The 26,979-nt window shown below is 42.1% G+C and overlaps 1 protein-coding gene across 5 annotated transcripts in view; it reads left to right on the forward strand.

Moving 5' to 3' along the window:
* Positions 1 to 26,979, forward strand: part of LRP1B (LDL receptor related protein 1B) — a 1,609,743-nt gene that overhangs the window by 720,619 nt on the left and 862,145 nt on the right. For all 5 annotated transcript variants that reach the window (XM_019480601.2, XM_059727405.1, XM_059727406.1 and 2 more), the window contains one exon: positions 9,319 to 9,481. In XM_019480601.2, coding sequence (XP_019336146.2) covers positions 9,319 to 9,481 — 163 coding nt within the window. The remainder of the gene's footprint in view (positions 1 to 9,318; positions 9,482 to 26,979) is intronic.

Genomic DNA, 26,979 nt, shown 5'->3' on the forward strand with positions numbered 1-26,979 from the left:
CCTATTGAGCCAGGAGGACTTGTCAGCCCTTCTGCTACCTTTCCTTTTCATGGGAATAGTTTTCTTTTGTGCTTCAAGAATCATGTCCTTGAGGAATGACCACTCTTCCTGCACCCCATTTGCCTTCTGTCCCTGGTTCCACATCGTCTCCCCTACTAATGCCCTGAGCCTGCTGAAGTCAGAATTTTTGAAGTCCAGGACTTCAATCCTGCTAGTTGATTTGTCAGTCTTGCAGTGGACAGTGAACCTGATGAGCTTATGGTCGCTGTCACCCAGGCTACCCTCAATGTTCAAGCCACACCACAGATCAATTCCTTTGGCCAAGACCAAGTCTAGGAGAGTGGTACCTCTGGCTGGCCCTTGCACTTCCTGTGTCAGAAAGAGCTCCTCAGTTACAATTAAGGAGCTACATGACCGATCTGATCTAGCCAAGTGTTCCTTCCAATCTCTGTCCAGGTAATTTAAGTTGCCTATGACAACCAAATCCCTTGCATGCGTGGCCTCTGTCAGTTCTTGAGAGAACTCCAGATCAAGCTCCTCCCCTTGGTTCAGTGGCCTGTAGTAAATGCCCACAGTTAGGTCTCTCTTATCTACCCTCCCCACCCCCCCCAAGCTTGAACCAGAGGTTTTCAAGTTGCTTATCTTTGGAGCCAATGTCAGCCTTCAGAGAGGTGTACTCCACCCTCACATAGAGAGCTACCCCTCTGCCTTTTCTCTCTGCTTGGCCCCTTTTGTGGAGGGTGTAGCCCTCTCTGGCTATGCTCCAATCATGTGAGGAGTCCTACCAGGTCTCTGTGATCCCTACCAGATCATATTGCCCACTAGAGAGAAGGAGGGCTAGTTCCTCCTGCTTGTTCCCCATGCTCCTGACATTGGTGTATAGGCAGCTGAGTCCCTCAACTGACACCCTTGATTTCCTGAGACACTGTGGGAGAACCGTTCCATTAGCATTTTCAAAAACAGTTATCCATGTGGGAACTTTGCTGTGTGTCAGTCCCCAGGCATGCTTCACTTGGAGTTTCCCCATCCCCCAGCAAAGTCAGTTTAAAGCCCTATCTATTAATCTCCTGTTGCTACCTGATGTTATGCTTTAAAAGCATTCAGTTAAACCTTTCTTTTTTTAAGGATAATTGCCTAGTTGCTGTCCATCTGATTTCACTGGGGAAAACCAGCCCTTCCAGTACACCAAACCTATGCATCTATGACCACTGGTAAACATGACCTAAGTAGGTAATGTTACAACTTTGTTCTACATGCTATATAAATCTCTTTCCTCTATATCCACCCATTCTTCAGTAGAAGTAGCACCATATGAAGCCTTGCAACTCATTCAGTTTTTGTAATCTAATATTCAGCAAATAGTTGACTGTGCCTCCTTGACAATGAACTTTATGCAATCATGGGAAACGGGCTAGGTACCAGAGGACTGGAAAAGGGCCATTGTAGTGCCTTTTGTTAACAAAACAAAACAAAACAAACAAAAGTAGAACTTAGGCAACTACAGACTGGTTAACATCACCTCAGTACCTGGGAAGTACTAGAGCATATACTAAGGTAGGCTGTTTGAAACCGTCTGGAGAAGAAAAGGATAGATGGATTTATGAAGCATACATTGTGTCAAACAAACTTCAGCTCTTCCTTTGACACTTGGGTGGATGAAGGGAATGCTGTGGATATAGTGTATCTGGACTTCAGGAAGACTTTGGATAGGGTCCCATATAACCTTCTCATAAACAAATTGGAGAAATGTGAGCTGGGCAAAACTGCTGTGAGATGGATAGGTAACTAGCTGAGTAGCCCTAAACAAAGATAACAGATTCATGTCAGAATGGCAAAAGTTTTCAAGTGGAGTCCCACAGGGTGCTGTTCAATAAGTTTTATTAATGATTTGGATTCTAGCACAGAAAGCTTCTTGAGCAAGTTTGCAGGTGACGTGAAACTAAGAACAACTGCAAACATGTTGGAGGACGGGAGCACAATCAGAATGATCTCGACTGATTGGAAAGCTGGGCTAGAGCTAACAGAAGGAAGCTTAGTGTGGACAAATGCAAGGTGATACCTTGGAAAGAATAATCAATAACACAGATATAAAATGGGTGGCACCTGGATGCATGGCAGTACTATGGAAAATGATTTGGGAGTCTTGGTGAACAACAAACTCAATACGAGCGTGCAGTGTGGTGCAGCTGCACAAAAGGCAAATGTGGTTTTGGGATGCATCAATAGAAGCATTAGGTACAAGACAGGGGAGGTGACAGTGCCTGTCTATTCAGCACTGTATAGGCCTCATCTGGAGTATTGTGTGTAGTTTGGGCTCCACGTTGCATTAGAAAAGTTAGAGAGGGTTCAGAGCCAGGCAACAAGATGATAAAGGGCTTGGGAGGCAAGTCATATGAGGAGAGGCTGAAGGAGCTAGGCATTTTCAGCTTGTGGAAAAGGCACTTAGAGGGGGTGTGATAGCAGTTTTCAAATACTTGAAGAGTTGTCATGAAGAAGAGTTTCCATGCCTCCCCCCCATGCCAGTTCCTGCCCACTGGACCTGTAGTGGGCAGCCTGCATCCTCCCCTCACCCCACAGGCTCCACTCCAGCAGTGCTGCCTGCAGGGAAGGGGAGAGGGTGGAGGGGGGTGGGTGGGTAGGAAGATGGGCTCTGCACTCTGCTGTAGCCTCAGCAGCTGCTGACTTTCACAGGTGGCAGATGGGGCTCTGGCATTGCTTGTGGGGTAGCACAGGAGACTGTGGTGGAGAATGTGGAGCACCAGCAAGGCTTGTGGGCAGGGACTGAGGGTCACCTCAGGTTGTGGGGGGCTGTGGGTTGGGATTGAAGGACCATGCTGAGGAAATGAGGTCTTAAATGTGTCATGCTGAGGAAACATGTGGGAAACACTGATCTAGGCATAGCTACACTGTATTCTGCTATGGTCATTTCCCATGCTTCTGGACTTTGCTGGTTGTCCAAACCCCCTCTTTCTGCTACATGCATAAGGGTGTTTTTAAACCTTTGTCAGAGGCATTGGGTGTTGGCTACATCCAAGGCTTCAACCGGGCTGTGCCAATGCACCTGCTGGGATCAAGGCTAGACGTTCCTGGTTAGAGGATCTTGCTCCTCCACTCAGGGCCAGAATGATTGCCATATTTGGGTCAGGAGGGAATTTTACCCCATGTCAAATTGGTACAGACTGTGGGGATTTTTGCCTTGCTTTGTAGTAGTGGGTGTCACCTTCTACCCAAGATCTCTTCAGCATATATTTACAGCATTTCATAAAAGCAGGACATTGGCTGCCATGGTTCCCCAGCATTACCTGTACCAGGTTAGGATGTTAGGTCTATTTTGTGTCAGGGCTGATGGAAGTCTTATATAGAATTTACGTAATGAATCATATAGGATTGTTTGGATAGGGATGATCCTGCCTCAGGCAGGGAGGTGGACTAAATGACCTCTGGAGGTCCCTTCCAGTCCTGCTTCTCTATGATTCTATGATTTACAGTGCCTCTAGTACGCTAGGATCATGTTCTGTCCCAGTATTTTCCCAGGCCTACATGGCTTCTAGATCAGGTAAGAACAGGTACATTTAGTCTAGCCTGGCTGCATTAGCATGTACACACACTTGATATATTTTAAACGTTACATATCTTATGGAACTTTTTATAACTTTGTCCCCTTCTGCATGTTACACTTAAGGTGGAATTAACTGGTTAATCATGCCTTAAATTGTGACCCAGCTACATATTCAACTAATTAATGGCTTGATAAAACAAGCAATAAGCTACAAAGTTATTCCACAAAAATGTGTAACATCTTTGTAGATGGTTTTAATCATACCATTTATTGAATGTGTGGCCAAGTGTGTTCCTCTGTGGCTGGGAGCTCCATCAACTGAGGGGCTCCCAGCCCACAGGGATGTATCACCTGCTGCCAGGTCCACAGGTGGCAATGGTGGCAGAGTTCTTGATACTACCCCTATTGTAAGCCTTCCCATTTGTGGGGCTTCTGGGAAAACATTTCCCCTCCACCCCATGAGCCTCAGCAGTGGGGCTCACAGCGAGGGCAACGTTCTCCCCAGTGCCTCCATTGGGAGCCCCTCACCTCATGAGGCTCATGGTGGTGGCAGTGTTCTCCATGCTGCCCCTGCTGCAAACCCCATACCTCATGAGGCTCACAGCAGTGGCACCATTCTTCCTGCAGCCCCCATTGAGAGCCCTACAGCCCACAATCCCTCCACAACAGTGATAAGACATAATGGGATCTAATGCATGATTTTGTGGATCACACATTAAATCCCATTACATCTTTACTTACATCTGTGGAGAGGTCCTTAATAAACAAAAGGCAGACCTTAGCATAAGTTTTCCCCCAAAACTCAGTCATGTCTAGGACTTCCTTGCAGGGCTTTCGTGACTCAGACCCTAGTTCTTTTTTATCATAGAAATTCTTCTTGCTCTTTAATATCCCAAATTATGCTAACAGACACTAGTAATTGCTCCATCTGTCTAAGGAAAGCTTTGGTTTCTAAATCCGGGGCGGGGGGTCAAAAGAGCCTGGTATTCTTCTGGGGAGTTTAGTAGTTTGTCAACTTACTACACAGGACTTCTTCAGCTTGCTCTTGTGTTCAGAGACAGTCTCTCACAGAGGTTCTACTCTGGAAAGCAGAGCAGATAAATGAATGCTAAAAGATTTGAGTGTTTGTTCTACTTCATGTCCAGCAAGGTATAACTCGAAACAGGGGTGACATGTAGCGGGTGCACTTGCACCCCCTGAGTGTGGCAGTTCACCTCCTACAAAAAGGTGCTGCCAACACTGTTGGCAGTGCCTGTGGGCAGTAACTGCTTGCTACCAGCAGCGTCTTTGGGACCCCTGCGCTTACCGCCACTGCACTCCTGCTGCCACTGCTGCACTCTCGCTGCTGCCGTGCCCCCCCAGCTGTTGCAGGCATGCATTGTTCATGACTTGAAAGTTGCCAGCAGGTACCTGACTGCCTCAATAGATTTGCACCCGATAGACTAACTACTGCTACTGTTCTGCTAACTTGGTATGAGTTGCTGTGGACCAGAGCACAAATTAGACTGTGTGCTGTGTTAGCATGGCTATGAGCATAGGCATAAGATCATGCAAGCACAAAGGCCCTGGTTCCCCTCAGGAAGAGGCCAGGGTGATCCTCCATCCCTAACTGAAGACTGCACACATGCATGTGGTCAGGAATACAGCCCCAGGCAGTGGTGGAGAGCAACTCTACCAGCTGCCTGCAGGTAAGTCCACGGAGGAGACAGACATGGCCCCCATGGTGAGGGAGGCAGTGGGGCAGGGGCTGGGCCTGTGGGTGATACCCAGCCAGGGCAGTACATGGGACCCAGGGCCAGGATGGGGAGTGGACAGACAGTGGGGCAGAGGGGGGCTGGCTCCCTGCCACTGCACACACTCCCAGGAAGGGGAGAATGGAGCAGCATGAGCCCCCCAGGTATGTGCAAGGGGAGAGGTGGATGTGGGCTGCCTGTGGTGGGCTTAGAGCTCCCCACTCTGCTGTCCTCCCCCTGGGAGCCCCATGCTGGCTATGCCACCAGGGTAAGTTCCCTCTGCCTACCTGGCAGCAGCAGGGGTAGTAGCACAAAGTTGTCCCACACTGTTTCCAGACAAGCAGCAGAAACCCCACCATGGTGGCATGGCTGCAGCAGGGTAGAGATCCTCAAGGCTGAAGTGGGCAGCCCACATCCACTCCTGATCCGCTAGAGGCTCTGCTCAGCTATGCGCTGACCATTTCATGGGGGGAGGGGAGGGCAGAATCTTAGCCCTCCCTCCAGTCAAAAATAAAAGTCTATTCTCTGAGTGCTTGCCAGGGAGTATACCCAAGATAAAAGACTTGATAGAAGCTCTGTGTAGGTTCTCAAGGCCAAAGATCTTGGAGAAAACCTTCAAGGGATCCATCAGCAACAGGCTAACAGAAGGCAACCTTCTGAATGCCAGCCAATGTGGCTTTGTTACTGGTAGGTCTAGCTTGACCAGCCTCATCTCCTTCTATGACCAGGTGATGTATTGCCTGGACAAGGGACACGAGGTTGATGTCATATATCTGGATTTCAAGAAAAGCTATGACTTAATCTCCCATGATATCCTTATGGTTAAGCTGGGGAGCTGTGACCTCGATCATCATACGAGCCAATAGCGGGGGAAATAGCTCCAGGGTTAGACCCAAAGAGTACTAGTTAATGGGCACAAATCAGTGTGGTGCAAGGTGACCAGTGGCATCCCTCAGGGCTCAGTACTCAGGACAGTACTTTTCAACATCTTTGTTAATGATCTGAATTCAGGTGTCAGATGCAGGCTTGCAACATTCACAGGTTACACCAAACTGTGGGGGGAAGCGGTCACACTGGAAGACAGGCTGGGGTTACAGGCTGACCTGGACACATTCTCAAGGTGGGTGGACCAAAACTGGATGGCCTTCAATGTAGAGAAGTGCAGGGTGCTCCACCTTGGGAGGAAGAACCAGCAGCATACTTATAGGCTCACTAGCACCACGACTAAAAGAGACTTGGGAGTCTTGATTGACCACAAGATGAACATGAGCCACCAATGAGATGCCGTAGCTGGCAAAGCAAACCAAACTCTGGTGTGCATCCACTGATGCATCTCAAGCAAAACCAGGGACGTCATCCTCCTGCTTTACTTGGTCTTAGTGAGGCTGCAGCTGGAGTACTGCATCCAGTTTTTGGTCCCCACTTCAGGAGGGATGTGGATAAGCTTGAGAGAGTTCAAAGGAGAGCCACCCATATGATCAAAGGCCAAGAGGGTAAGCCTTATGAGGAGAGCCTAAGGGACTTGGGACTCTTCAGCTTGGAGAAGAGAAGGCTTAGGGGGTACTTGGTAGCAGCCTACAAGTGTATAAGCGGGGGTGCATCAGGACCTGGGAAGACAGTTGTTCACCAGGGCTCCCCAAGGGATAACAAGGTCTAATGGCCACAAACACCTGGAAGGCTGATTTAGACGGAGATTAAAAAAAACTTGTTTACAGCCTATGCGCCCAGGGTCTGGAACAGACTCCCCCCAGAGGTGGTGCAAGCACCTACTCTGGACTTATTCAAAAGGAGTCTTGACGTTTATCTTGCTGGGATCATTTGACCCCAGCAGACTTCATGCCTATGGCAGGGGGGCTGGACTCGACGATTTCACGAAGTCCCTTCCAGCCCCTAATGTCTATGAAATCTATAACAAATTGGTCCCACTGCCTGATTTTTGCGTTTTGTCTCTCACTGAGAGGACAAAGTAAATTAGATGGGGGAAAGAGGTGGTTCTTGGCAGTGTTTTCAGGCTTGCCACCAAGGCAGAGTAGATATTCCCTAAATTCTATATTCAAAACTTATAAAGACACTTAGAAGCCATGATCTTACTGTAAAGCACTGGAAATGCAAGCTTCTAACTATGTAAAAATAACTTTGAACCTGCGACCTAAGGAGTTCAGAAAAAAATTATACAAAACTCCCTTTGATTTCAGTGGGGCAAGATTACACTCTTCATAGTATACTCTATAACACACACCGAATAAGAAAAAAAATTCCCTTCCCTTTCAGTTAATGCATGTGACATTGACCACTACTAGTGTCAGGACTAGAGACTAGATAAAGCATTTCTCTGTTCTGACATGTTATGCCTTTATAATTGTTGTTTTCAAAACGAAAGGGGTAATATCACCTTTGAATTAAAAAGAAAATAAGTAGTAGAGTGACACAGATTCTAGGTAGAAGAGTCATGGGTAGAAGTGAACTGTGTAATGTGATGGATGTAGTGGAAGGCAGCCAATGTTTGTTCCTGATGTTTTATTGAGTAAAGTGTTGTTTATATTATATCTTTTGAAGGGTAACACAAGTGTATCCACCTCTATTCTAAGTACTTCAGAAAATGCATATTCATAAATTTTCACTTATTGCCACAAACGCATAGTCTTCTATATCTTTCTGAATCAAATTAAACATTTGTCATGATAACGTAAGTGCATTTATGGTAAGCAATTAAGCACCTGCTTAAAGGAAAACTCAGACCACTATTGTCAGTCATTCAATTTAAAGATATAAAAATAAGGGAATTATTCTTATCACACAAAATGAAATTTTAATTTTATTTCTACATTCTGGCATACATTCAGGTGATAGCTATTTTCCCCAAAATGATGTTATTCTGCCCATCAGTAGTCCATTATAAGGCCCCCTGGATATATATTTTTAAATAACAAAATATTTTAATATTTAAAATTTAAAATAAACACAAAATAAAGTGATTTCTTGTGATTAATTTAAGTATCTTATAAGTAGATTTAATGTTGCATTTTCTGCAGGTTGGTCAATAGCAATGAAACCCAACAAATCTTTCAAGGGTTCCATAAAAAGAAATTGTATGCAGTCACTACTTGTAATTATAATTGTAAATTGTAATTCATGGAGTTTTTTAACATAAAGTAAAGCAACTATGTTCTCTTCAACTTCCTGAGTATAAAAATTCTTAGGTTCTGTGCCCTGGGCAGTGACACGTACAATATGAGTAGGTCTCCTGATGCAGCTCATATTGGTAGCAACTCCAGAAAGATGGCAGCTCAGACTTTTCAGATCATAGAAAAGTAATGTTGCTAACATATACAATGATGTAGTTGAACGCCAGCTTTATACTTTTCATCTTCTGAAACTAACTCACAGGTGTTTAAGCTACCAATAAAGTAGTTATCTTTTTTTGTTTACTCAAGTTTTAAATATAATTACTAGAATGATTCATGGTTATTTATATTACAATTTCCTTATGTCTAAATTTGGGCTATACAGAATTAAAATGCTTTCTTGAATCTAGCTGGTCAGTGGAATCTGTTATCCTGTTAACACACAACCATCCACACCCAGGTTTTTGCTGTAATTCAAACAGGCACTATCATGCAAAGACATAACATTAAAAATTGGGCATGACGTTAAAAACTTTGGTACTGCTTCAATTTAAAATGAAGACTTTTGAAATAGAATGTCTGACCCACATTCAATAAATTCATATATTTGAAAGTCTCAATCTTTGCATTTGTACCTGGAACTTCCCCTCTTAAAAAGGAACAACGCTATCAGAGAAATGCCAAGTCATTTGTCAATATTTGAGTAGAGAATTGAATTGCTTATTATATACCATAGGAATGAATGAATGTCCTTGTATACACTCCAATCATAACAACATTTTGAGCTCTTTAAAATTTATACAGCATCTGTTTTGGCAGAGTAGCCAACAATTCAGTTTTTCATATTGCATTTGCACATTTGATTCAATAATCTTTTTTTTTTTTTTTTTTTTTTTGGCAGATGTACAACAAATAGCAATCGACTGGCTCACTGGAAATTTTTATTTTGTGGATCACATCAGTGACAGGATCTTTGTGTGTAATCACAATGGAACCGTGTGCATTACCTTAATTGATCTTGATCTTCATAATCCTAAAGCAATAGCTGTTGACCCAGCATCAGGGTAAGATTATTATTACAATGCATACATGAATGCCAAAAAATTGAAATAATGTTTCAATATTTCAATCCTTCATTTTTTTTTAATCATTCCTTTGGCATTTAATGAAAGGTGAAATTATTAATTCATCAAACATCTTTAATTTATCCCAGTAAAAGTCAAGTGATACTATGTTCAGTATAAATACTACATTTGTTTCATTTGTGTCTAGAGAAACCACATTTGCAGTTATTTTTTAGGATATTAATTTTGGTGCCTAAAAAAAGTTAAACAATATTATCACAGTGAAAATGTACACAGCATGAGCTTGTATCAGTTGTAACAAGTAACTTAGGGCCTTGTTGTTTTACACTTAGAACATGGTTTGTTGTGGGTTTTTTTAATCATGGTAAGCATTATGCTGAGTGAAAGTTTTCTGAACAATTGTTTGGTAACCCTTATGATGTGGGCTGGAGCCAGTGGCTAACAAACCGCTCGTTGTGGGTCCCAGCCCCTTCATCACCATTGAGCTGGATCAAGACTCCAGTGCAGGGATCTGGTACTGGCAATCAGTTGTTTGTCCATCCCGGCCCTTGCACTGCACCAGAGTCTTGGACTGGTTCTAGTGCGATTCCAGGGCTACCGAGAAACCACTGTTTGTCAGCCTCAGACCACACTGGAGTGGGTGAAGACCCACTGGTATCATCTCCGTGGAGAATTCCCATGATAGTGTTGGGCAATGTATAGTATGCTGTCTGGAGATATTTCTTGCCTGAAAGGTCCTAACTTCGGTACTATATGGGCACATCCAGACAAGCACGCACATGTGGTATATAGCGCTAGAGCTGCACACCGCATGTACCACACATGCAGGCATTCCCCACACTTTTAATTTGCAGGGCAGGTGGGGGGTTTTGACCCCACAGTTAAAAAATAAAAATTAAAAGTGGTGTGTTAAGTGGTGGCAGTGCACACCATCCAAAACCAGAGCCTGGCCAGCTAGAGCCACACTCCAGCTCCTAGCCAGGCTCTCTGCTGCAGAATTGCTATGGCCACATCCCCCAGAGGCCCCCAGGACCCCAGTCCAGGTGTTGGCAACAGCCTCCCCTACCCAACCCAGGGCAATGTGCTCTGTGCCAGAGCGCGGGTACATGGGGTTTCCTTGGGGACAAGTAGCAGTGGCTCGTGTTGTGCTGCTGCTGTTTGTCCCTGGGGAAATGCACTTTCCCACTCATGGGGACACAATGTATGATAGCATTTAGCATGTCTTTTCCTGCTTGAATGCATGGATGCTTGTGTTTTAAGCACAGTGAACATATCATAAGTGCAATGTGTGACCAGGCCCTTCACAAATGATTTTATAGAATAGTATACATTTAGTGATTTTTCAAAATTCATGAGGAAGGGGGAAGATATTTTGTTTTTAACCTCTTTCAAGTTTTCTTCCGTAAACCTTAACTCTGATCAGATTAAAAAGGGAAAAAAAACCCTTCACATTATCTTGTATTGTATGCCCTGGATTGTAGGGTCTTTAGGACCAGTACTAATATGTTTAGTAGCAGAACCAAGCCTCCAGACACTTCAAGTGCTACTTGTGTGAGTCAGTTAAAAAGATAAAACAGCCTGTATTTCCATGCTTCTTGCATAGATAGATTCAGTATTCTTTTGGAGGGAAAACCTCAGTTAAATTGTTGGGCACTAGAAATCTTTTACCTTAAAACCACTACTGGCTAAACCAATGAAGTAGATGTGCCCTGATTTTGATGAGAACTTTGAAATGGCTGTTTTATCCTTGTTTTATTGGTCTGTAGATAGTTAAGTCTGTAATGTCTGGTGTAATGCATCCTAAATTGCCATAAGCCTCTGCTCAATAAATAGGAAAATATTTACTGAAGAAACAGCTTGTCATCCATATGTGGACTTTTGTCACTCTTTATTTAAAGCCTGATTGAATATTAAGATGCATCATCACAATGGGTCTAATTTTGACAAGAACAGCTTGCATGTAAACTTTACAAAGGAAGCTGCATAATATAATTCTTGAATATAGCTGTATTTCAATTTCCAACAGATGGTAAACTTGACTCAATCCGACTGCAGTGATGTTTCAAGAAACATTAGTAAAAGAAGTTGTATTTAAACTGATTTGTTTGGTAATTCTGGTAAGAAAGAATGGGAGGTTTTCAAATTTGCTAACACCACCCTTTTTCAGTTATATTTGCTTACATGTTTTATACTAGATTTGCTAGTTGAATTCCAAAGTAGTCATTAAATAATCTTGTCTGTCAAAGATTCAAGTATCAAATATAAGTATTTTCCTTAAAGTACAGAACACAAAGACCATTTGGAACAAAACTGGCACACTGGAATATAATACATGTTAACAAATTTCCCAAATGATTGCCAACATATTTCTTTCTTTTATGCATTCCACTTTTTCACTGTCATCATATCAAAGACCTTTATTTTGTTAAAGAAGCAGGGAGTAGAAAATCTCACACTGTTTGCACTCAAGTCCCTTCAGGATTTCTGTAAGTTGGATATCTGCTTACATTTAATTCTGTCATATATCATTTATCAGACTAGATTCTTGAGGGGTTTTTTTATTTTATGAATGTTCAAGGCATTCAAAGATAATCTTGCTCTTTGTTTTTATTCCCTCAATTATAGGTATTAGAAATAGAAAATAAATATTTACTAAGTCACCTTATCCATTCCTTCTGCCAATTCGAAGAGGTTTCTTACATAATATGCCTGAACCCAAACTACTTAGAAATAATATTTTAAAGAATAAGAGTGTACTGTTTGTCAGAACAATTTACTGACTTTTTATTTGCCCTGTGCCATCTCATTATTCTTTTAGATGATTCTGTCCCATCTCTCTTTCTCTCTCTCCATTTTTATTTTTACCTTTCAAATAAACATAGACATCTATCTTATCTTTAGCTCAAAAGTCAATGCAATGTTCTAGCTGTGGCCCTGTAAGTAGCTTGTATACTCATCATAAATAATGGCAGGGGAAGGGAATTTAGTAGGGAAGCAAAGTTGTTGCATGGTTGGTGGGATCAGGGGTTCTTCTCCCATGGAAGGAAAAAGAAAGCAGCTTCCAGATCTCAGAGGAGTGATGTAAAAGCCAGAATTTTTGGAGTAGCCTCTAGAACAACCCATTCTCTACAAAGTAATACTATTGACCTGGGGTCTCTTTAATGGCAGCCTATAGCATGGGAAGTCCATTGGAAGATTTAAATAGTCTTAAGTTCTATTAATTTTTCCTAAACAAAGGAGGATAGTATTAAATATCATTTTAAACACAGATTGTGTGTGTAACAGTGCAACCTTTTCATACATAACTAGAGGCAGGTCATTATAGGCAGGTCCTGTCAGACCAACCTGTTGGCCTTCTATGACCAGGTCACCAAATCCCTGGATACAGGTGTCGTGATGGATATAGTCTTTCTGGACTCCAGGAAAGGCCTTCAACATGGTCTCTCACCCCATTCTCATTAAAAAACTAGGAGATTGTGGTGTCGATACCTACACAGTCAGATGGGTCACTAACTGGCCAGAGGGCCGCACCCAGAGACTGGTGGTGGATGGGTCTTATTTGACCTGGAGGGATGTGGGCAGTGGGGTCCCCCAGGGCTCGGTCCTCGGGCCTGTACTGTTCAACATCTTCATCAGTGATGTGGACAAAGGGGTAAAATGCACCCTGTTCAAATTTGCAGATGACACTAAGATGTGGGGAGAAGTGGGCATGCTAGAAGGGAAGAATAGGCTGCAATTGAACCTAGACAGGTTACAGGGGTGGGCGGATGAGAACAGGATGGGATTCAACACTGACAAGTACAAGGTACTGCACCTGGGGAGGAAGAACCAGCAGCAGACCTACAGGCTGGGGAACTTCCTTCTCATCAGTGAAGAGGCAGAGAAGTATCTTGGAGTAATTATTGAGGCCAATATGAACATGGGCTGACAGTGTGGGGATGCGGTCAGGAAGGCCAACTGTACCTTGCCATGCATCCACAGATGCATCTCAAGCAGGTCCAAGGAGGCGATCCTCCTGCTCTATGCGACACTGGTCAGGCCACAGTTGGAGTACTGCGTCCAGTTCTGGGCACTGCACTTCAGGAGGGATGTGGACAACATGGAGAGGGTCCAGAGGAGGGCCATTCGCATGATCAGGGGGCAGCAGGGCAGGCCCTAGAAGGAGAGGCTACAGGACCTGAACCTGTTCAGCCTCCACAAGAGAAGGCTGTGGGGGGATCTAGTTGCCATTTACAAACTAGTCAGGGGGGACCAGCAGGCATTGGTGGAGTCCCTCTTCCCCCGAGCACTTCCAGGAGTGACAAGAAATAACGATCACAAGCTGGCAGAGGGTAGATTCAGGCTAAACATCAGGAGGCTCTACTTCACTGTCAGGGCAGTTAGGATCTGGAACCAACTTCCAAGCGAAGTGGTGCTGGCTCCTACCCTGGGGGTCTTTAAAAGGAGGTTGGATAAACACCTGGCCAGGTTGATTTGACCCCAGTACTTTTTCCTGCCATGGCAGGGGGTCGGACTTAATGATCTGCTCAGGTTCCTTCTGATCCTACCAACTATGAAACTAATATTCCAAATGCCACAGCTTTGTTTCATTATTTATAAGATTTATTGCTATGAAAATAGAAAAGAACACATTCTGCTAATTAAATTAAAGGGTCAAATTCAAATGTATATTGATGTAGTTTGTAATGAAGTACTTCTGTATTTGTAATAACCCCCCTTGGGCTCTAAATAATTACTAGCTCTGTGTCCTAAATACAAACAAAATGCTGTCCTTAACTACAACTTCCATGTGCTGTAATATCAATATTAGGAGGGAATAGGTTTTCTTGTAAAGGTGCCGCTGATGAGCCATACACATTGCATTTATACCCGGGGAGGGTTAAAAAGCTGTTCGGTATTTAATCAGCCCTGCCCTGCTACACATGCAATTGGAGGGAGACTTTAAAAGGAGAAAGGCCAGATCTATTAGGCTGGGAGGGGTAGTAGCTTTGCAACTTTTGCTTTGTGGGAAAGGTTTGTCTAGGGCTAGCTCCTGATTATAGACTGCTGTCTGCTAGGTCCCCCCTGAGGGAAGGTAGGCTAGATGTGGTTTAATTTTGTTTGTATTTGTTTCCAGTGACTTGCCATAGTTACTGAAAATGGGAGTAACTGAATAAAAACCCTTTGGTCTTCTATACTTAAGGGATTGGATGGCTTGGTGGTATTTTGCAGTGAGCTCAGGAGTGAAACAGTCACAGTGCTCTGTACATGTAGTATGGAGTCTTTCTCTATGCCCCGTGTCTTCCTTTCATACTTTTCCAAAATCCAGCCAAGATTGTGGGAAAATGGGTTACTACAACACCTGTTCAGTACATAAAACTCTCTAATAGACTGTGACATGATCAACAAGTTTTATTGCCAAATTATATCATGAAAAGAACTTTTTGGTGAAACTAGGTAATTTTTACAAGTCTCTTTAAACTAGGACTGCTCTCAGTCAACACTAATGTGTGTGCCACTGTCACCTCCTTTGTATTAACCAGTTTTGACGGTTTCATATTAGCAAATCTTTGCTCTACTGTCAACATCTCTAATTCCTCCCTGCAAGAGGAATGGGTCTGTGATCATTCTTATGTGGCTGTGCTGCTGATGCTCTGGGTTGTGTTTATGAAAGTCCTTTTAGTAACTAAAAGACCAGACAACATGGTTTTCTTTGTCCTGTGCCTTTCTTTGTTATAGATATCCACAGCATATAAACAATAATATATGGGGGTGGGTGGGAAAGAAAGTTGTATCCCTACTGATTGCTTGAGGAACAGGAAATGCTAGAATGGGAACATGTGGCTTAACTGAAAATAGTTTTTAGTGTTTAACAGCCTCCAAGAAATGAAGACTACTTGGTTATAATGGCATGTGTGCATGAGCATGTGTGTGTAGTAGTAGTACAGCAAAGATGCAATTAGCACTGTTCCATTGGGGTCTAGCACTGTTCCACTGTTCCAGCATATGCAAGTTCTAACCTAGAAAGATTAAAGCTGACCAAGGGTGAGCTTTAGCAATTTGATATTTCTTACAGGCAGTGCTGACTTTATTTCATGATGGATTCATAAAAAAAAAAAAAAGAAACACAAACAAAAACTTTTACATTCTGCTAACATTAGAATATAACATTAATGTTACTCTTACACTATAACATGAATCTCATTTTAGATAATTGAATAAGCATGTTAATTCCTTACTCAAATATTTTTAGATTACTTATCCTAACATTCTGTGATTAGGCCTTATGCATACAAGTACAGCAGACAAATAGAATTATATAAAATTATTCTCGATTTTTTTTAATCTTCTCTTCTGTATATCATATTAACATGATAAATGTAGATTTTTATTACACCAGTGTCACTATGGTATTTCTATATCAATATTTTTAAAATTTTATGACCTTCCCTTTGTCACAATATCAGTGGGCATGTGTAGATGAAATGGGGGCCCTAAATTGAAGCAATTTTTTTTTTAAACCACTGCTTCAATTTAGGGCCCTTTCAGCCCCTGTGTTGTGCACACACACTGCTAACTTAGCTACCGCTCTGGTGGCGGGGAGGGGAGGGAGAGCTGCTGGCAGGTGGAACAGTCCCTGGGTTGCAGGGGGGAGCTGGTGCTTCCCTCCATGGCAGCAATGCCCCTTCCCCCCCACAAGCAGCACCCACCCACAGGCACCTGGCTCGAGTGGTCCCAGGGGGCACCGCAGCCATGAAGGGAAGCATCGGGCACCCGCACAGCTCAGGCAGGAAGGCAGCTCCAGAAGGTAAAAAAAAAAAAAAAAAAAAAGATCAATCAGGCTCGCTACTTTTCTTGGGTGGAGCCTACCTTCCCAGGCTGCTGCAAGGCTGCCTACAGGGATTCCTGAGAAGCCCCTGAGCCACACAGAGCCTTGTGCTTCACTCCGCGGCTGTGCTCCAAGTGAAGGGGCACTTGTAGGGGATGGATGTGTTCAAATCAGTGGGCCCAGATGAGCTTCATCCAAGGGTGCTGAAGGAATTGGTCAGTGTCATAGTGGAGCTGCTGGCATGGCTGTTTGAGCTCTCATGGTGCTCTGTCAGGTCCCAGAGGACTGGAAAAGGGCCAATGTGGTCCCTATTTTCAAGAAGGGGAGGGGGGAGGAATGGGGAAGCTATAGGCCAGTTAGCCTCACCTCTGTCCTTGGGAAAACTCTGGAAAAAAATTGTTAAGGATCACATTTGTGGGAGCCCAGCAGGGGAAATGATGTTGAAAGGATATCAGCACATGTTCATTGCAGGTGGATCCTGTCTGACTAACCTTGCTTCTTTTGTGACCAGGTCACAAAATGCTTAGACGCAGGAGTTGAAGTAGATGTCAACTACCTAGACTTTAAGAAAGTCTCCAATACAGTATTGCATTCTGTTCTCATAAATAAACTGACAGGCTGTAATGTAGATGATTACATGGTCAGGAGGGTGGCAAATTGGCTTAGGGAACGCACCCAGAGAGTGGTAGTGGACGGGTCGGTATTGACTTGGAAAGATGTGGGCAGTGGAGTCCCACAAGGCTCGGTCCTTGGACTGGTGCTATTCAGTGTCTTCAGCAGTGACTTGGACAAGGGTGTGGAGAGCACTCTGTCCAAGTTTGCAGATGATACCAAATTATGGGTTAAAGTTAACACACCAGAGGGTAGGCAGAGCTGAACAGGTTGGAAAAATGGGCAGAATGAAAGAGGATGCAGTTCAACAAAGACAGGTGTGAAGTGCTGCACCCTGGGCAAAAAGAACCACCAACACACTTACAGGCTGGGGATGACCTCAACAACACACCAGCAGAAAGGGATCTTGGAGTCATAGTTGACTCCAAGATGAATATGAGTTGTCAACGTGATGAAGTGATCAACAAGGCTAACCACACTTTATCATACATCAGCAGATGCATAACAAACAGGTCCAGGGAAGTGATGCTTCCCCTCTGTGGTACTGGTCAGGCTGCAGTTGGAGTAGTGCATCCAGTTTTGGGCACCACACTTCAAGAGGGATGCGGAGAATCTTGAGAGGGTTCAGAGGAGGCCACTCATATGATCAGAGGCCTGCAGACAAGGCCCTGTGAGGAGAGACTGAGGGACCTAGATCTCTTCAGCCTTCACAAGAGAAGGCTGAAAGGTGATTTTGTGGCTGCCTATAAATTCATCAGGGGAGGGCAGCAGGGAATTGGAGATGCTCTATTTACTAAGGCACCCCCTGGTGTAACTAGGAGCAATGGCCACAGATTGATGGAGAGCAGATTTAGGTTGGACATTAGAAAGAACTTCTTCGCAGTTAGGGTAGCCAGAATCTGCAATGGGCTGCCAAAGGAGGTGGTGCTCTCCCCTACATTGGGGGCCTTCAAGATGAGACTGGACAAGCACCTAGCTGGGGTCAGACTCAATGACTTACTGAGGTCCCTTCCGACTCTTACGTCTATGAATCTATAAAGTCATTTAAGGTGCATTACGCCACCAAATTTCCTACACCGCCTGGAATTAATGTGCAATATGCTGCCAAGGCATGTGAACTGTGACACCATTAAAGCAGTGCAAAACCATTTAGCCTACTTTAAAAGTGTTGTGCACACATGCTCCTCATTTCATCTACACGTGGCCCATATTATTAAAAATAAAAAAAAAAGAGCAGATAGCTGAAGTTTGTTTTGTTAGCTGAGCACCAAAGATAGTAGTTCATAAAAGTGTGCTTGTGATATCTGTTTAAAATAGTCCATATTTATATACCTTGTAGTTATAATCCTTTTATGTTTTCATGTAACTTGTATTTTTAAATATTGTGCCTAGACTATTCCAATAAGGTATTATGTGCACTCCATATGTGGAATTAATATTAGAGAATGTCTTATTTTCTGCTTTCCTTAACTCATGTTCCAGGCACAGTTGAACTGATGAATACATTAAGTTTTTTGGCACTGTACCTAACAATATCCTGGAAGGGAAAGCATAGGGTTTGGCTGAAACGTGATTGAAGTCTATAGCAAAACTGCCATAGGCTCAGCTGGTGTGGGTTAGAGCCCTAAGCTAAGCACAGACAGTCAAAAAGCCCAAGGGAAAATCGAGGACATCTTTGCAGGTTTCTCTCCCTGACATAACGAATGGAACTCAAGTTTACTCTTTGGTTGAGAAAAACAGGCAGACGCCTGAGCTGACGGAGGCCAGAAGGCCGGGCACTCTTACATGCTTCCTAGCATGCCAGACATAACCGAGGGCACCCAAGCACAGCTGAGCAGGGGTCATCCCTCATTTGCTGCGTAGTACACCCCCCCAACCCCTTGCTGTCCTCCCCCATATAGAGGAGTGGGGAAACAGAGGCCCTGCCCTGGTCCCAGCCTCCTTGAGCTGGGATCTGTCCAGCTGGTGGGGGGCCCTGCACTGTAAGGGGGCTTCCTTGTCTCCGCCCAGCTGGACTAGTTCCACAGAAGGAAGGATTGGCCCCTGTCACCTAGCACAAGCCCCCTGGACTGCCTGGAGCATCTTTCAGGCTGCTGCTGGTTCTAGGCTCTGGTAGCACAGCCCTGTCCCCTGCGAGTCTCTCTCTCTGACCTGCAGTGGGGAGGGGGAAATGACCCTCCCCAGTCTCAGTCCATCCCTGAGCCCAGCACCAACAGCAGCTGGCAGGATGTGCCATGTGGTTTAAGGGGCTTGTGCCAGGTGGCTGGGCTTGATCCTTTCCTCTGTGGAGCATTCCTATCCTTACTGACATTTTGAGACAGATCTGTATGCACTTAACTTCTTCTGTTACAGGTTTGGACCAGTTTCCAATCACTTACACTGTGTTATGTGTTATTTCTGTCTCTAGCCCTATTGTCTGTGCTTTTCTTGTTTATATTTGTGGCATTGCACACTTTGTTGTATAATATTCTAGAAATCCTCTATTTATCTATGTGAGTAGTATACCACAAGCAGGAACTTTACCAGGCTCCTCAGGTTTGCATGCTTCCTTCCCTCTTGGAACAGACCACTTCTGTGAACATGAGGGTGCTTGAGTCCATTCAGTTCTCTTATGCATAGGTGAGGTTTCCGGCCAGTGCTTATTTAATGATGCTTATGTATAGTTTGGAATTGTAGTTGGGGCACCACAGTCATTTCACACTGAGTACTCAAAGAGCCAGAGAGTACATTCGCTGCTGAGTTATGCTAGCCTTGGGCTTTAAGTCTAGAAGTGAAAGGCTTTATACTCTACTACTGCAAGCCATCGAGTTCTTATCTTTGCAAATTTTACAAGTTTTTGGGCAGGTTGTCAGTAGGTTCACCAGACTAAAAGGTATTCCTTTAATAGCCTATTTCTATCTGTTCTTAAAAGGCAGATTGAAAAGAAGTTTGGCACAAGAAGGGAGGAAGTGGGGAGACAGACTTTATTTAAACAATTGGTTTTATACAGAACTGTTCTTTATCTTCAATTTAAATTACTTTCTAGTCAAGAAGTGTACACTATACGCTGTGCAATATAAAATCTGGGCTGACTGTTGTGAGGCAGTTACCAAAGGAGATAATTAGTGGGTACAATACATTAGTACTGTTGAAAGCATACAGATTTGTCAGTGATGGATATATTGAAGAAATAAAATGAGAATAGTCCTAGTAAAAAATATACCATCAGAAAAGGTAAGGGGGAGATGGGAGGAGAAAGAAGTCTTTTACAATAATATATTACCTCTCCAGCTCCATCAGAATGAGGTATTTAGCTGATCCTGCCACAAGTTCACAGACTTGAAAAATGGAACTGAAGAGACACCTTCCTTCAGTGCCAAAACCCACAAGTTGTAATTCATAGCTGTTTTTCATCATCCTCCATCTTGCAAATAGATGTATATCTGAGGATGGTATCAACATTTAACTCTTCAGAAGAAATTAATAAGTGTTCTGCTTGCATGATTCTCTTCCTAGTCATAGTATGTTAATGCAACATTATTATCCATATTCTTGCGATCACATTAGTAATTATTTTGAGATCTAATGAACTGAAAACTTACAAAAGCATGATCAAGTAGATAGAGCCCTGACTGGGACTGAAGATTTGGGTTTGATCCCAGTTCTGCTATTGGCCTGCTAGGTGATCCTTAGCAAGTCGCTTCTTTTCTCTGTGTCTTGGTTTTCTCATCCATAAAATAGGAAAAATTATATGGATAGCTTTTGTAGATCATTTGTGATACACTGATGAACAGCATTACATAAAAGCTAGATATTATTATTATTATTATTATTATTATTATTATTATTATTATTATTATTGAACACAATTGGCCTGCAGCACTTACTGCTCAAAATGTGATCAAGATCAAGAACCGTGTAGCTCTGTACATTTATAGAGAGAGTGCAGTTAATTTAAATAGGAGTGGGAAAAAAAAAAGAGGTATCAGCTCAGTACTAATTGTGTAGGTAAGTAGGTATGGGAAGAAACTTCCTTTATAATCCTGTTGAAGGTGTGAGCTGTTGAGCCTCTCCCAAATTGGTGCAAATAATTTAGTTTAAAAAAAGAGAGGTTTCCCTAAAGATGGAGGAGGTTGAAGGAACTAGTTAACAGTAACCCCTAGTTAAGCTAACTCTGTACTTATACAGATGCTTACCATTCAATACTAGAAAAAGATGTGTATAAGCACTGTAACACATTTGGACAATTGTTAACTTGAAGTAGTTGATGGCATGTCTTGGGAAGTGTAATTTTTTCCTTTGAAAACAGATTGTTTGGCACATTTTTATAGTTTCTATTTGTGTATGTGTATGCACATATCCCTGTCTATATCTGTGTACTCACACCTACATAGAGCATACAGTAGTTTTATAAAAAAAAACCCCTGCCTCTGTCATGTTTTATGAGCTTGAGGGAATGAGTACATTTTAAGGAGGATTCTTAATGCAGAAAGCATTTTCACCTAATGCCCAATTAGAGGATAGTTGTTCTGTGATACTAATGTATGGAAGTTGTGGCCAAGAGTGTAATAGGAACTAAAAGTAAATTCAGAAGGTGCCTAGCCAAGAAAATGAGGGGAACCTTGTGGTGGGGGATAAGTAGGGGAAGGGAAGTGAAGAGGTATGGAAAAGCAGAAGGCAAAGCCTTCATTGTAAGGAAAATAAGCCTGAATTTAGTGACCACTGAGTGAAGATACAAGTAGAAGGGAGTGATGTCCCAAATTAGGGGGAGAAATAAGTGAAAAATTTGAGGTTAACTATTAAAACTTTGTTCCCAATGAAATGAGTGTTCAGTTGGTCATGAGAATGAATTTTAGGGCTGTTTGTTAAAGGTCATGATATTAGCACACGGACGCTGTAGTGATGAGGGTCATAGGCTAGAGACAGAATTACATGGAAACCAGTATAAGTGATCAGAAACCAATTCAAATCTGGAACACTACAGAAGTTGAGTGCACACACACTGCTTCCAAAATGGTTGAAACAGGTTTGAAATAAACCTGGATAAATGTAGTATCAAACTAAACTGATTTAGGTTATTGAGATTCTGTTCAAGATCCCCTCCAGATTCAAGATAACTCACAGTCCCCCAGGATGCTTTGCAACCCCCTTCCAGGATATCCTTGACCCAAGCTCTCTGCTCCAGCCCAGCAGGGAGGCGTGCTGTAGCACCCCCTGGCTTCTGGCCTGGCCCACTGCAGGCATGTGGCTATATCACTGGAATCAAAAGAGAATGTCTGTTTACTTGCTTATCTGTTCAATCTACACAGCTTAAAGTAACCTGTAAAAATTGAATCTATTCAGCCTTGGGCTTTTTGACTGTCTGTACTTAACAATAGAGATATCTGAATAGATCTGGGAACTTACCCCAAGGAAAGGAGAACAAAAGTGAAAAGAAACTTTGCAAGGTTAATGATGATGGCTTATGAAGACAAAAAAGATGTAGGTAATAACAAATTCTTGATGACTTGGAGTTCACAGAAGGATTTCCAAAAGTAAATATTTACGAGCCATTTGGAACTGTGAGCATGAACAGAAGGGAAAACAGTACCTCTGGGAGCTGTCATCACAAATATGATAATTGAAGTAATCAGAGTGGAGAAGTCTCAGGGAATAAAATGTGGAGAGAGAAAGTGGCAAGGAACTTGAGGACATAAACAGTGAAGGGAGAAATTAAGTAAATCTATACTGTAATTGAAAAGTACAATTACAGCCAGCTACTGAGCTTAATCTCCTGAGCTTGGGTACCAATAGCAGCGAAACTATGACTATGCTATCTCCATGTTGCACAGGCTCATTCAGGACCCTAAGCACTTGGAGGCTGAAGCCTGTACCATTGCAGATTCACTTCTTGAGCAAGGTAGATTAAAGTTACCTTGCAACTATCTACTTGAGCTACAAATACATTTCCAGTGACAGTGTAGTTATACCCGCTACAATTAACTGATGGCCTAGAGATGTACAAAGCTGAGCAAACCTAAAAGAACAGAGCTATATATTGTCAACAGCCGCAAATATAACATGTTGAAGGAATTTTAAGAAGAAACCCTTCAAATTGGCTTCGTATGTAATTCATGACAGTGGAATGGGTGAAAATTAGATTTGAGTGAATTTCAGGAAGAGAGTAGGAAGGAATTAAGTCAAAGAATTTGTTATAGATGACTGCTTCAATTGGCTTAGAGGCAAAGGAGGAGGGAGAAAAGGTGAGGTCAAAGGAGTGATTTTCAGTTCTCAGTATTCAACAGTGTGATTTTTCAGGGTCTGCAATACTTGAGCACAGTAGGTGCTGTCACTTTGCTCTATTCTTATTCTTTCTTGTTTCAGCTTTTAATACAACCACAGGTCTTGGATGAGATCACAGTTGTTAAATGAGTGAGGGTTTTTTTCCCCAAATAGCGGATGTGTCTCCTGATCAAAGAGAAGTTTTATAGTCATTAAAGCTCATTTTTAAACAGCAAAATCATTAGCATTTTAATAAAGTACTATTATTAAACAGCTCAGTTCCTTTTCTCATCAGACAGTGAATTCAAAGGTCTGCTTGTAAGAAACATATATTGTATAATGACCTTCAAAAACTTTTGTATAATGACCTGTAAAAGATAGATGTTTGTCCTTTTTTTTAACTTCTTTATAATGTCTGATAAAAGAGTGGGTTTTTTTTTTTTCTGCTTTTTTGCATTAGAATTTACCTCTTAGCAACTTTTTTATGAGTAATTGATTATAAAAAAACGTATGGAAGCCAAAAAGCTGAGGAGCAAAGAAAATTTTAATAAGGCTATATTTAAAAAAAAAATCTATGGTTATGTTGTTGTGTTTTTTGCTTGTTTGTTTCCTTTATTAAAGCTAATTTAGATTAAATGTCTGATTAAATATTTAGGAGAGAAGATATTTGTGTAAGACTCACATGATTCTTGAAGTTTGTATAGGTACTCTAGTCCTGTGGCCTTCTGAGAAATCTTGGGGAGAGGAAGTGAGGCAGAGAGGTAGGAGATAAAGATTAGTTGGAGGAAGAGTGGGGAAGAATTGCAGTGTGTGTGTGTTCACTCTTAATGAAAAAAAAGCAAAGTACTTGACGCATCAACTTTGCATTTTCCATAAATTCCCAGTTCTGTGAGACTTGATCTTTTTACAATGGGCCAGATCTTAGTAAGGAATGATGCTTGATAATGATACTGTTAATAACTTCCAGTGAGAAGCAGCAGTCTCTTCCCATTTTCTTGAAAAAGAACCTGTTTTTTTTTTTTTTTTAACATGACATTGCTTGCATTCAGATGAAAACTAGGAAAACAAGAGAGGAACTTGTGTTATTTCACAGACAATCTCAAAATTTTAAATTGATGTGTGGAGGTGAAAAATGCACATTTTATAAAGGTGCAAAGTATTCAGTTTAATTGTAACTCAGGTATAGATGCCAAGCATACAACCAAAGATACTCACTCAGTAAGGCAATAAAGGATCTAAAATATTAAATTCATTATTATACACATATGTAAGAAACCTATTAAGATGGTCAAATTAAAGGCCGGATCAAAGTTATTTGTTGGCCTCAAGAAGCTAGTGGTAATAAAATCACATTGTGGAAAAACAAAATCTTAATGTTTTTAAACATTATTACATGTGAAGTCTCTTGATTTCTTTTTTGGTGAGTATATATATCTGATAAGTTACATGCTGCTAGGTTGCTGACTTACTCCAAAGTCACGTTATTTGAATGCAGTCCATTCAAGATGGACAGTTTTATTGAAATAAAGGCAGATTGTTTTGATAACTTATGGTTGAAAAAAATGTACTTTTCTGTCTTATTGGTCATAAAACTTTTAAAGAAGCTCAGAAAAATTCACAGCAGTGGCAATGCAGTAAACCAAGTTAAGGATTTTTCCTAATGCTAAATGTTATGGACTGTCTGAAATTGTCATCTGCGGAGAACAGAAAGCAAATTAGCACAATATTAACAACACGTGTTTCGTGAAGGGAGCTCAAGTTACTTTCCTTCATCCCAGCATGTTCATACCAGTCTGCTAATCAAGGATTATATACAAGCATCATGAATAGTACAAAGACTTCTACTTTAGCAATATACTTTTACAATCTTTTCTCCTATGCCTGAACAAGGGTGCTTGTACCTGAAAGCTTGCAATTAAAGAAATTTTGTTGCAAAAATGTGGTTTAATAAGATATCATCTCTACCATGGGTTCTGATTTCTTTTGCCTCTAGACCAATAAAGCTACAACCTGGATACTTGACTTGAGCAATCTGAAATTTATGCAAGAGGTTTCTAAGACACAAAACCAGAATTGTTTCTCTGTAAACTTTTGCAAAAATAAGTGTTGAAATTGCTAAATTATTGAAATGTGGGAAATCAGGGTGAACCTGCAGAAATAATTGTAAATTGTAAAAATACTTTGTTTGACATTATAATTATTCAGAATCTCATCTTGTCTACATTCTGCTGGCCAGGCTGCCTACTTTTTATTGAGAATCCCACAAACACAACATGTGAAAAACTTTGGTGGGTTTGCCCCTCCAGATATAAGCAGGGCCTTTGGCTCTGAGAGTTCATCAGCTGGAATCCAGCTGGATCTTCAAAGATGTTCCACTTCTGTCACCATGCACCAACTTCCTAGCATGTTGGCTACAGGAAAGTTCCCCCTTGCCACCAAGGACAGATCCAGGCTGGGTTTGGGGAGGTCAGTCACACCCCACTTTGATTCCACTGAGGATACCCTCAAGCTTGGAGCCCTTTCAAAAGGGAAAGTTACACAAGAGCAGAAGTTGGTGCATCCTTCTGGTCATGTATGAATGAGCTGAGAATAATTCAAATGCAGCATATCACCTCCAACTTCAACACTCATTTTTCCAGGGTTAATGTAGCAGTGGGTTTTCTGCATTTGAATTGTTCTCAGCTCACTTGCATATTTAATTTGAATGTACCAGCTACTCTCCATGTGAAATGGTTCCAAGTGTTCCTGTGTTCATACCCTTGTGGTTTAAAACAAACTGTCCAGCAGGGACAGCTGCTTTTTAGGGCTGTGCAAAGCTTCAGATCGTGACTTGGATTTGGAGATGATTCAGAGGCCAAATCTACAACCTGAATTGAATCGCTAGAAGATTTAGGTTTCCAGAATCGATTCAGAGCTTCCAAATCAATTCGGAAAAGATTTGGTGATTCGGAGACTTGGCCATAGGGTATAATGGGGAATCAATTAAATATCTATAACTTTGGGGTTTTTTGTTGATTCAGATGAAACTTGCAGGGGTGGTAGCTGCTGCTGAGGGCATGAAGCCTGCCAAGGTTCAAGGTGATAGGTGCAGGGGTTTCTGGGAAACTGCACGTCAAATCTTGAAAGCAAAACTCATGTCACTTGTGTGTGTTAAGCCACAGCAGGGTGAAAATTGCAGGGATGGTAGCACTTGCTATGGTCACAAAGCCTGCTGTGTTTCAAGGAAATAGCTAGAGGGGTTTCTGGGAAAGTGTACCTCAAGCTGATGATAAGCAAAACTCATATCACATGTTGAAACCCTTTTTCAAAATCCTAGGGCTCCATCATGCTTGTCACTACCCCTGGAGCATTCTTTCAGAGTGGTAGTATACACAATTTAAAATAAGTAGAAACAGAAGCTATATTAATTGTATTTACTATGGCTTGACTAAGGGCAAAGTACCTAGCATATTTAGATTATCTTAATCTGATGCTGCCCCTGTGCATTTGGAAGGCTCTCCATGAGAGCAGAAAGACGTGGGGAAAATAATGTAGAGACATCATGCCTCTTCCTACTTTGGATTTCATTTAGTCAAAGGTGACAAGCCTTTCACCTCAATTCTCTACCTTTAAGATAGGGATAATTATACTTCCCTACATTATCCTCTAGTGAAGCTATATAAGTACATGGACTGATTTCGAATGTGTCTTCTGCTACATTGGCCTCTGTTGTTTGCCTGTGTTTTAAAAATCATGTGGAATTTGACAGAAATTGTATCCCTACTGTTGTGGAATACTTCAAAAACTTAATACAACTTTATTAAATTATATAAAACCT

Source organism: Alligator mississippiensis, chromosome 4, assembly GCF_030867095.1.
Source record: "Alligator mississippiensis isolate rAllMis1 chromosome 4, rAllMis1, whole genome shotgun sequence".
Taxonomy (NCBI): Eukaryota; Metazoa; Chordata; order Crocodylia; family Alligatoridae; genus Alligator; species Alligator mississippiensis.